This window comes from Grampus griseus, assembly GCF_964374135.1.
Source record: "Grampus griseus genome assembly, chromosome: 5".
Lineage (NCBI taxonomy): Eukaryota > Metazoa > Chordata > Mammalia > Artiodactyla > Delphinidae > Grampus > Grampus griseus.
Window position 1 is genome coordinate 18,885,171 of NC_138998.1, and position 12,648 is coordinate 18,897,818.

Here is a 12,648-nt window from a genome sequence, read left to right on the forward strand (position 1 = left end):
GAAGTTATCAGAAATGCATTTTTTCCAAAGAGAAAAATACAAGTCTATTTCCCCAGCATTATTTTAAAGGCAGAAAAGAAATACCTGTCAATAAGCTAACAGTTAAATTATGATACAACCATAAAATTTAATATTATGCAACTACAAAGTCCTCTTTTTGAAGAATACTTCCATGATCTTTTTTAGTTAAAAGGCCAGGTACACCTCTGTGTATAGAGTTTGAGTCTTCATTTTGTAAATACATATTTATATACGTCTAAGTGTAGTCACACATACTGTGTGTGCCAAAATGTTAATAGTGATAATTATGTCCTAATGATGAGAGAATGGGTGACTATTCTTGATGCTTAATTTGTGTATATTTTTATATATAGCATATATACACATAATACATGTATATTCAGTTTCTAAGAATTAATAATGAATTAGTTTTGTAGGGAAAATAAATGTTATAAGAATGAAACGGTTGTTCTTCATTCTCAGCTGAAAATCCAAAGAACTTAAAGTAGGAAGTAACTAGGTGCAAGGTGTATGCAAAATATCTCTTTTTTGGACTTTTCTCTACTGTTCTTATTTTTTACTTTTCAAAGATGCTGCATATCACTTTTCTACAACTGTTTATTACGATTCTATTTTATTAATTTCTGCGCTTAGTTGCATTTCCTTCTTCGTACTTTTAGTGGGAGTTTAGCTCTGTTGTTAATGTCTAAGATTCAGTTCCCTACCCTGAATAGTCCAGTGCTTTCCACGTCTGTCCTTTCTACATTTAGTTATTAAAACTGAAGAATAGCACCTAAGACTACTTACAGCTTCATTGTCAGTTACCAATTAAAAAATTATTATCAATAAGGCTTTCCCTTTTTGTCCAAGATCAGCCATGCATTTAACATGTTATGTAGTAGGAAGGTTTTAGGATATTTAGTTTGCTATATTAGTTGAAATTGAGGCTGAAAATGTGATTTCCAGCTAAGCATTTATTGCAACAGAAATTTCATTATTTCAGATAGATTTGGATATTCCAAGCTTACAGAGTGAAGTGTTATTACATTTCATGAGATTGGAGCATAGTGTGATTTGATAGGTTGGACTTTATATCTTTGAACTCTATGAAGAAAAGGCTTACTAAGAGTCATTTAATATGAAATGAATAATGTAAAGGACATCCTTTATTTGTAGATAAACTTTAGAATTACTTTTTGCATACTATTTAATATAATATAAATGATTGTACTGATTATTGAAGACTGGGTAGAATGATGAAAGGCATTTTTTTTTAAGTGACAAACCTTTTTTTAAAATAAATTTATTTATTTGTTTTTGGCTGCGTTGGGTCTTCGTTGCTGCGTGCGGGCTTTCTTTAGTTGCGCCGAGCAGGGGATTACTCTTCGTTGCAGTGTACGGGCTTCTCATTGCAGTGGCTTCTCTTGTTGCGGAGCACGGGTTCTAGGCGCACGGGTTTCAGTAGTTGTGGCTCGCGGGCTCTAGAGCGCAGGCTCAGTAGTTCTGGTGCACGGGATTAGTTGCTCCACAGCATGTTGGATCTTCCCGGACCAGGGCTCGAACCTGTGTCCCCTGCATTGGCAGGCAGTTTCTTAACCACTGAGCCACCAGGGAAGCCATGAAAGGCATTTTTAACATCAGTTTCTTGAAGCTAATGCTTTAAAAAGTTAATTATCTAAATAACTTCTAGTTACATATCTCTAAAAATGGTACATCTTGGATTTTTAATTTATTTAGACTCATACCATTGGAAGGGGATGGATTTTCTTTTCAACCACATTTTAAGTAAAACATAAACTCTAATGAGATTTTGTAAGATGTTTAAATTTCTATTTTTTAAAAAACTAAAATAAAATATCCTTTATTGGCCCTAATTCTAGGCAAAAATTACATTGTACTCCTGCTAACCAATCCTGAACACCACTCTGAGGTTTTGATTCAAAATATGACCTACCTTTCACAATATGACCTACCTTTCTTTTTATTTTTTGTAAATTTATTTATTTATTAATTTTTGGCTGCTTTGGGTTTTCATTGCTGCGCGCGGGCTTTCTCTAGTTGCGGCGAGCGGGGGCTACTCTTCCTTGCGGCGTGTGGGTTTCTCATTGCGGTGGCTTCTCTTGTTGTGGAGCACGGGCTCTAGGCGCACAGGCTTCAGTAGCTGTGGCGCATGGGCTTAGTTGCTCCCCGGCATGTAGGGTCTTCCTGGACCAGGGCTCGAACCCGTGTCCCCTCCATTGGCAGGCAGATCCTTAACCACTGGGCTGTCAGGGAAGCCCCTACCTTTCTTTTTACACTGGAAGAATTAATTTAATTAAACCCAATTTTATTTGTCATTCCTACCTACAGAATCAAGTCTAGAATTAAAAGTAAGATTAGAGGAACCCTGCCCTACTAGACTCAGTTGAAAATATTTCACAGAGAAGTATAAAATTTTACTTTTATAGAAGTTCTTGTGCTCATGTACACATAGTTGCACTTTGAAACAAAGAACACATGAAGGGAAAAGGACAAAGTCAGAGTTGGCAGGGAAAATCCCTGATAGAGTAAGGGAGGAGGCATTCTGAAACCTGACTATTTCATCTACCCATTCTGGGAATTCCAGAAAAAAAGGATGTCAATGGCAGCCTCATTAAAGATCTATTAGGGACTCTTGATTTGAAAGTTTGTAGTCTTAGAATTCCTTCTAATTCTAAAGTAAATCCCATTTTGTGAATGTTTCTCACAGTAACTAATATGCCATTTATAATTGAGGTTTGCTTTTTGTATTCCTTTTGAAAAGGTTAAGACAGACTAGTTTTCTTTTTTGAGATACCTGTGAAAAAAATTTTCAACAATTTGTACATTTTTCTCCTTAATGCACCTCCTTCCACTGCTCCAGAATAGGGTAGCAATTTACGTAGTCTTTATTATGTAAAGTAAAGCAGTATAAAATAGGATGCATTTTTAAGTTTACTTAAAACTGACGGCAGTACTATGTAAGAAATATGCCTTTTCATCCAGGAATGTAATGTTTACGATGAATCTATGAAACTTGGAGGGAACAATACCAGTGAAAAGGCAGATGGACTAATCAAAGGTAAACTTTAATTTTGAACATGACCCCATGTTTGATTTAGATTTTTCCAATTTAATGACGTAATTCCAGCTTTGGCTTAGTACTATACAAAAATTTCAGATCTCTTTTTCTAAAGAATCTCATGAGGACTGGTAGGAAAAATTTCATCAAGGAAACGATGCGATGATGGAATTGGCTTGGTAGCACATTAGAGGAGGAAAAGCAGTTTTGGTTGAGGAAAAAAAACCCATGAAAGGGCGGTTAAAAGCAAGACAAAACACAGAGTATATTGCTCTGGGACCTCAGAGTAGTTTATGGTATTTATAATGTAAATGAATAACAGAAGAATGTGCATGAATAAACAGCAGATAAAAATAGAAAGATAGGTTAGAGCCAAATTAGGCAGAGGAGAAATGAGAAGGGATCTGTGGATTTAACAGTTATGTGGCTGGATTTAGCAGTCGATGACTTTCATAAAATTAATTTCTTAAGATTGCTTAGAACAGAGCAAGACTGAAAATATTTTAAAATAAGACTAGTAGATGAAGAATTGTTAATAACAACTGTGTGCTGTTATGAATTTTGCTGTGTTTCAGATAGGAGAAAAATAGTTGGAGAGAGGCAGAATTGAGGGCTTTTGGGGGGCGTGGTTTAAGAAGGAAATCCATGGATAGGAAAAGATTTTGTATACAATGGAGAGAATAATTTGGTGGCCTGTGGGAGGAAATGAGATCAAGAAAATAGGTACATGAGTTAGCATGAGAAGGAAAGGAAGTAAGGTTGAGGAAAAATACAGATAATTGAGGGAATAAAAAGGTAGGAAAATTGATAATTTATAGAAGATGACATCTGATTTTTTTTGTAAAGTGAAGTAGGTCATCTGGGAGTAAAAGGAGTTTAAAATCTAGGCAGAGGATCCAGTGTAGTATAGATCATCTAGGTGAGTGGGTAGGAAGAACATGTGATAGGTAAAAGAGTTGCTAAGTGATACAAGGTGACCCTAACCCTAATACCACCTGTTTATTGTTCTTTTTTTTTTTTTCCAGCAGTTCTTAGCTGCCTTGGTATAGCAGGAAATTCAGCCAGTGTAGGGATTGGCTAGATGACTACAGGGGAAAGACTGGGCACAAAAAAATTGAAGGTACTTTTCAGTGAGAAAATACTAGATTAGGAAACTGTAGAGAGTACAGCTGGCTGATTGAAAGAATAGGAATGACGATATTAAGAAAGTTGAGCTATTGAGTTGGAAAACCAAGGTTTTAAGAAGGATACTGCTAGTCTAAGACAATTTACTAATACTCTGTATATTTGTCCTTTTTTTTGAAATGGAAGGATCTAGATGTAGTGGAGAACCCAGTATTTCAGATGACAAGGGAAAGAATAAATATCCCAAGTCAGAATTCTCTAGCTCCCGCCCCAAAAGGTAAACTCTGTTATGGTTTAATTTTATGTAATATGTTTAAACTCTTTCTCCGTTTTCTTACATATGGGAGAGAGCTATGACCATTATCTCAGTTGCAAAGTTCTTTCAAATACATTCTTTAATTTGAAACTGCTAAAGTCACTGTGACTTAGGCAGGTAGACCGTTCTCATTTTATAGGTGAAAAAAAATATTAATATATAAAAGCTGAATTGGTAATTTTTAATAATCACTTGTCTTTCTACTATTTTCCTATTTCTTTCACATAGGAACTGAGATCTAGCTCTTGGGTGTTTTGCTTTTGTTAAGACTTTAGAAGAATTTTCTTTATGAATTTGAGGAGTTGGGAATTGATGTATATGTGTCGGATGGTTTGACAAAAGCATTCTTTGCTCATCTGAGTTCTTTCTCACTTTACCTTTAGTGGAAATAAGACATGATAAAGTTATTCATGGAGAGTATTATATTAATGTAGACTGGAGGGAGAATTTGAATAAAACACATAATGCCCCTCTGCTCTCCGTTTGAATCTGTTAACTTTATAAATTTTATTTACTCTCTGAGGTAGCTCTAAATACTTGGCTTTTGTGTTTTACTGTCCACCATCAATATCTGCAGGCATGACCTCAAGTCTGAGTCCCTCTTAGCTATTCCACCAATAGAGATTTCAAAACTGGGGCTTTGTTAATTGTTCTCTATCTTTAGTACCTGTCTGAACTGAGCACAAAACCAGGACTCATGAGTTTCCCTCTCATCTAGATATCAAATCTTATAACTCTGAACTGACCATGAGCGTTGGTAACAGGGCACTGTTAGATAGCCCAGATCAGATTAAAGGGTGTGGAAATAATGATGACATGGGAAAAACAACCACCAACACACATACTATAACTAATACATATATACTTACTGTGCAACAAGCACTATTTTAGGGGCTTTGCATGTGGTAACACATTTTATCCTACAAAGTGGATTGTATCTTTATTCCTGTTTTCCAAGTGAGGGAACTGAAGCTTAGAAGAATATTAGGTGGCTTGCCTAAAGTCACATAGCAAATACATGGTGGAATGGACATTTGAATCTAAGCAGTCTCCAGAGTCCATTGTTCTTAGGCACTTAACCACCATATTGTACATATTGTATAAATTCTACACAGAATTTATAAAAATTTTCACTGTGAAAATTATATTTTTGCCCCTTAGCTGCCTATTTCATTATATTGGAGGGTTATCTTTGATAATCAGTCACTTCTTTTTTGTTCTAGTTTTAATATAAGTGTTTGAATTGAATTACCAAATACTGAACAAAGTGTTGAAGGGATTACTATCTTAGAATGGTTTACTTTCTCAAACTTATTTTAACGATAGAGATACTGCATTTTGTATAGTGAATGCTTCTGGCTACGAAAGCAAAATGCTTTCAGCAAATTTGACTTTCATTTGTCAAATAAAAAATTTTTTCCCTTGATATTTTTTCAAAAAATAAACCGGGGCAAGACAAAAAACATTTGTATTACATTTATTAAACATAAGTTTTTATATCCCGTTTTGTTTTGGATTGATAAAAAATTTGTGTATACTTAATTTTAGGAGAAAAACTGCGGTACAGTACACTGAAAGCAGCGATTCAGAGGAAAGTGAAACAAATGAATTGCCACAGAAAATGAAAGGTAATAGGAAATGAGTTTGATTTGATAATGTGTCCTATGTTTTAATTTCCTAGTGTGACCAACGTTATATTTGGTTTTGCTTTTAGGCAAACTGAAAAATACACAGTCAGAGACTAAAATCAGAGAAAAAGGTATGTATATCTCAATATCCCCTTTTTAAAAAAATATTTATGTATTTATTTGGTTGTGCTGGGTCTTAGTTGTGGCAGGAGGCCTCCTTAGTTGCGGCATGCATGTGGGATGTAGTTCCTTAAGCAGGGATGGAACCCGGGCCCCCTGCATTGGGAGCATGGAGTCTTAACCACTGTGCCACCAGGAAAGTCCTTTTGTCAGTATCCCTAACCTACACTTAAAGATTATTAAAGTAAAACCTCACTGATTTGTATCTGTCTGGCTTGGAATTCTTTAGTAATAGGTCATAAACTTGACTGCTTTTTACATTTGAACTACTTATGCTTATCAAGGGTGTTAAATGAATGAAGCAAATTGAAAGAACAGTTTCAAATTAAAATTTAAGAGAATATATTTAAACCAGCTTTAGACAAAACAAAGTACTGTCTACTAATAAAATGACTTAAATAAAACCTTTTTTGTATATGTATAAATTGTAGTTACAAAAGTAGGCTGAGACTGCCTTGTCAGTATAGTACTACTATTACTGTTACTTAGCATTATACAGATTTACAAATATTCAGTGAGTATCTTTACTTTTTCCTGTATCTTTAAAACATACGGTTTACTTGTTTTTCTCTTAATCTGATCGTGTTGTATTCCTAATAAGTTAAGAAATTGTATTGCACTTGGAAGATAACTCATCATCATTGACTGATCTGAAAATTTGGCAGCATCTTCATTAAAAGTTAAACACCTGTTTCATTGAACACATTCTCCTTCCACCTGGGAGCTGCATCACTTGCATATGGCTGCTTCTACTTTCACATCTTTCCTCAAGAGAAGCAACAGTGAATCATGAATGACTACATTTCTTCTTTGAGCTGGAAAGATAGTGTCAAAAGAGGCAATTTTGGTTACTAGAAATTATTTTATTTTTATTTAGTAATATAAGCTCTTAAGAAAGTGTGGAAGTGGTATTATATTTTCTATCCTTAGAAAGTACCTGTACTTAAGTACAGGAGAGAATTGGTTTTCAAATATCTTAATGATGCTGTGGTTTTCACTTCAGCAGGATCATCTAAGGTTAAAGAAGATGCAGAGTTTGCATGTGCACTTACTTCATCTACCCCTGCAACCAAAAAGAAAATGTTGAAAAAGAGTAAGTAAATCTGCTGGGTTTTTACCTTTTGTTTGGTTTGTTTTTTCTGTTTTTCAAAGAGAGAAATTTTAAATGACAAAAGTTATAAAACTGTATTACAAGAAGTTAAGAAAGTAGAGAAAAGAAAAAAGACAATCTCATTTTTAAAAGTGCACTTGGATGTATTTTCCTATTCTGTTTGTTTTAGTTAGGTCAAAAAATATGATGAGAATAGGTCCCTTACTCATCTGAGTAGCATAGATTTTTTTTCTAATAAAGGCACAGAGCAATTTATGGCTGCTTTAAAACTTAATTTAATTTGGATTAATTAGAATTATTATAGAGATTTATTTTTGGTATGAGAAGAATATGCTTTTCAATTAAAAATGTAAGTGATCTTTATTATTACTTTATGTTTTGTAATTCATAGGGAAATGACAGTGCTTAAGAGTCTGAATATTTGAAATAGAAAGAGATTGAACTGTGGTTAAGGTGATCTGGGACAAGTTATTATATCGCTGCACCTTAGTATCCTCTGTTTTACGTGTTGGCGATACAGCAGACAAAAGTCTATTTTCACAGAGCTTATGTCTAATGTTCGGGGGGGAATATAAAATAAACAAGTAAACACATAATTAAAATTTAAAAAATTTTTTTAATTGAAGTATAGTTGCTGTATAATATTACCTGTTATAGGTGTACAATATAGTGATTCACAATTTTTAAAGGTAATACTCCACTTACAGTTATTATAAAATATTGGCTATATTCCTCATGTTGTACAGTATATCCTTGTAGCTTATCTTACACCTAATAGTTTGTGCCTCTTACTCCCCTACTGCTACACTGCCCCTTCCCTATTCCTTCTCCCTACTGGTAACCACAAGTTCTCTACATTTGTGAGTTTGCTTCTTGTTTTTTATATTCACTAGTTTGTTGTATTTTTTAGATTCCACATATAAGTGATATCATATACAGTATTTGTCTTCTCTGTCTGACTTATTTCACTTAGCCTAATGCCTTCCAAGTCCATTCATGATGCTGCAGATGGCAAAATTTTGTTCTTTTTTGTGTGTGTGAAAACAGTTGTTTTATTTATTAAAAAAAATTTTTTTTGGCCACACCACTTGTCTTGTGGGATCATAGTTCCCCAATCAGGGATTGAACCTGGGCCACAGCAGTTAAAGCGCTAAGTCCTAACCACTGGACCGTCAGGGAATTTTCAAAATTTCATCCTTTTTAACAGGTAATATTCCATTGTATGTATATGCTACATCTTCTTTATCCATTTCATCTGCTGATGGACACTTAGGTTGCTTCCATATCTTGGCAGTTGTAAATAATGCTGCCGTGAACGTTCGGGCTGCATGTATTTCTTAGAATTAGTGCTTTTATCTTTTCTGGATATATACCCAAGAGTGGAATTGCTGGGTCATATGGTAGTTCTATTTTTAGTTTTTTGAGAAACTTCCATACTGTTTTCCACAGTGGCTGCACCAATTTACATTCTCACCAACAGTATCATGAGGGTTCCCTTTTCTCTACATCCTCACCAACATTTGTTATTTGTGTTCTTTTTGATGATAGCCAGTCTGACAAGTGTGAGGTGATATCTCGCTGTTGTGATTTGCATTTCCCTGATGATTACCGATGTTGAGCATGTTTTCATGTGCCTGTGGCCATCTACATTTCCTTTTTGGAAAAATGTCTATTCAGGTCTTCTGCCCATTTTTTAATCGAGTTGTTTGTGTTTTTGATATTGAGTTGTATGAGCTGTTTATGTATGTTGGATATTAGTCCATTATCAGTCATATCACTTGCAAATATATTCTCCCATTTAGTAGGTTGTCTTTTTGTTTTGTTGATGGTTTCCTTTGCTGTGCAAAAGCTTTTTAAGTTTAATTAGGTCCCATTTGTTTATTTTTGCTTTTATTGCCTTTACTTTAGGAGATGGATCCAAAAAACACTGCTGTGATTTATGTCAAAGAGTGTTATGCCTGTTTTCCTCTAGGCGTTTCATAGTCTCTGGTCTTACATTTAAGTCTTCAGTCTATTTTGAGTTTATTTTTGTATTTGGTGTTAGAGAATGTTTTACTTTTGCATTCTTGAACATGTAGCTGTCCAGTTTTCCCAGCACCACTATTGAAGAGATTGTCTTTTCTCCATTGTATATTCTTGCCTTTTTTTAATTGTAGATTAATTGATCATAAGTGTGTGGGTTTATTTCTGGGCTTTCTATCCTGTTCCATTGATCTATGTGTATGTTTTTGTGCTGGTACTATACTTTTTCTTTTCTTTTTTTTTTTTTGCGGTACACGGGCCTCTCACTGTCGTGGCCTCTCCCGCTGCGGAGCACAGGCTCCGGACGCGCAGGCCCAGCGGCCACGGCTCACGGGCACAGCCGCTCCGTGGCACGCGGGATCCTCCCGGACCGGGGCACAAACCTGCGTCCCCGGCATCGGCAGGCAGACTCTCAACCACTGCACCACCAGGGAAGCCCAGAAGTCCTTCATTTTAATTCTTCCTAATTTCTCTTCATAGAGGCACATTTTTGTCATATCTTCATTGACTTTGTGTATGTTTGAGGGAAAAAAAAACAGCTGAAGTATGTATCTTCTTTCAGGAGCATCTGCAGTGGAGAGTTCAAAGAAAACTGATACTGAAGAGAGACCAAGAACAACACTGATCATCTGTCCACTTTCTGTGTTAAGCAACTGGATTGTAAGTCTTCACAGCCCTTTAAAAACATGTAATTTATATTTGTCTGACACTATAAAAAGAGTCTTTCATTGCAAGAAATATGCTTGGTCAGCACTTTATATTTAAATTGAAGTAACTGTTAAGTGAATTGGGATTATATTTGCTGAATTGAAGTTATTTTTCTTTGAAAATTTATAGTAGAGAAAGAAACATTGTCAGTTGCTGTCATAAGATTTGGCTTGTACTTCTTCCTCTTCCATTTCTGTCCCCCAGAGTGTATAATTTAAGACCACACCTTATTTATGAACTGTTGGAACCTCTTTTTTAAGAACACCACTAATGATAACTTTTGTTTTTATAACAGCTTATAACATTTAGTGAGCTCCTATGTGCTCAGTTTTTTCCTAAGCTCTTTTCATAGATTTTCTCATTTAATCTTCACAACTATTATTCTCATTTTCCAGGTGACCGAATTGAAACACAGAGAAATTAACTTGCCTAAGGTCATCCAGCCAATAATTGATGGAGCTGGGATATAGTCTCCAACATTCTGACTCTAGAGCCTATGCTTTTAAGGCTACGTCTTTTTTTTTTTTTTTCCTTCTTCTTCCAGATTGCTTTTCTGTTCTAAAACATTGCATTGGAATGGAACCTCTTTATGTGTTACGTGTAGGAGCAGCTTGGTTCTATTTCCTTTCCAGTTTGAGCTTCAAGCTGCATGTGATAATGAAATAATGACTCTGTTGGAAGCATTGTGAACAAAAAGACCACTGGATGTGAACTTCCATTCTTGCCATCTCCAAGGTTATCTGCATCTCTCCTGGCCTTTCCTCCTCTAATCTCAGAGGTGGAAGAGGTCCTACTCTTTGTAAGAGCGATACCTTAGTCTATACATTAGATTCCATCTCTTTCTGCCTTTTCACTTTGTGTGTTATTTTTCCCCTTGCCTGGTTATTCAGTCTCTCTCCACTGGCTCTTTCATGAAACATAGTCAGATCTTTTACATTTTTAAATACTTTCTCTTGATTATGTCTCACCTTTAAGTTGCTACTCTTCTTGCGTTCACTGTCTTAACTCTTGGGGTTTAATTTCCACTTTATGCTTTTATTTACTAACTCCTTAGCTCATTGTAACTTGGCTTCTGCCACCAGTTCTCTAAATTTCCTTGGAAAAAATTAGTAGTTATTGTCTAATTGTCAAATTCTGTGACCTCTTTCATATCTTCTTGACTTTTATGTAGCTTTGCCTTCTTTGGCTCTTATCTTTTTATTATAAGTTTTTGGTGTATTTATTATTTTTTTTAATTACACTGTCTTCTCATTAGTGTCATTTTTCCTCTTAGGACCAGGATGCGTTTTAGTTCTCTCTTGCTCTTTTTTTTTTTTTATTCCAATAAAGCTATGCTATTTCTTTTGATGTGTGGTCCATTGCTGGAAAGACAGTACATGGGTACTTGAATAGCAGTTTCAGGGTGAGGTTTACAAGTACTAATGGAGGTATAAACAAAAGAACAGTGACTTTTTAACTGCTTGGGACCATGGATATGTATTTTTAAAATCGGTAATTAGTATGTCATTATAATTTTATATTTGGAAAAAACCCAAAAGTTTAGTATATAAACTTAAGAAAGGAAACCTTGGCAAAATCATGCCTACTGAGGTTATGGAAAAACTGACTTTGAAAGGAATGAGTGATGGCTGAGCATATAGGGATAAGAATCAGAATTTTGCAATCTCTTGACAAGCTGCTCTCTTCCAAGCCCCCCGGTAACATAACCTAGCACTGTAATAAACAAGCTAGAAGTACCTTATCTTCCCTTCTTTGTCTTCAAACATAGGAAAGAATCCAGTTAAAGGAGGAAGATACCAATCCCACTTACACCACATAATTTTTCTGGATATTCAGACAGATTATTTATCCTCCCAATGGAAAATTAAATAATAACACCTGTTTCATTCTCACAGACACACACACACGCGCAACCTAGCACAGTGACTAGAAACTCAGTACTATAATTCTCTTTCTCCAAAAGAGTTAATTTTCTTTTATGTCAAGTCTGATCTTTCCACAGATATTCTGTTTCATTTCAAGGTAACCCGTTGATTCAGTTTCCTCTTACTGTACTCTTTCTCCTTTCGTTTTCCACCAGATTTCTTGAGAAGATTCTCTGCATTTTCACCTTTACTCTTTCATGTTTTATCCTCTTTTCTGTATTTTTGCCTTAACTGTTTCAGGTTTCATTCCCTCTTTAGCCCACAGTAAGTCTGGTTTTTGCTCCCACCTTCCATAGAAACTCTTTTTGAAGGGCTTCAAAGACTTCATTGTTGCCATGTCCAGTGAGTTCCCTTTTTCTTTTCCTCTGCCCTGACTTTGTTTCCCTTTTATTACTTTTTGTTATGTGTTATTTGTTAATCTTCAATCCTTTTGGTAAAGAGAGGGAATGAACATAAACTACAAATTAAAAAATTGATCTTGGGGCTTCCCTGGTGGTGCAGTGGTTGAGAGTCCGCCTGCCGATGTAGGGGACATGGGTTCGTGCCCCAGTCCA

General features: G+C 35.3%; 1 protein-coding gene across 2 annotated transcripts in view; it reads left to right on the forward strand.

Annotated features, from left to right (window-relative positions):
* The window catches only part of HLTF (helicase like transcription factor), a 59,870-nt gene that overhangs the window by 24,245 nt on the left and 22,977 nt on the right, over positions 1-12,648 (forward strand). The window contains exons 9-14 of one of the 2 annotated variants that reach the window (XM_082655495.1): positions 3,004-3,079; positions 4,391-4,481; positions 6,069-6,148; positions 6,235-6,279; positions 7,332-7,421; positions 10,024-10,121. In XM_082655495.1, coding sequence (XP_082511621.1) covers positions 3,004-3,079; positions 4,391-4,481; positions 6,069-6,148; positions 6,235-6,279; positions 7,332-7,421; positions 10,024-10,121 — 480 coding nt within the window. The remainder of the gene's footprint in view (positions 1-3,003; positions 3,080-4,390; positions 4,482-6,068; positions 6,149-6,234; positions 6,280-7,331; positions 7,422-10,023; positions 10,122-12,648) is intronic. The other variant, XM_082655496.1, reaches the window with a different exon arrangement.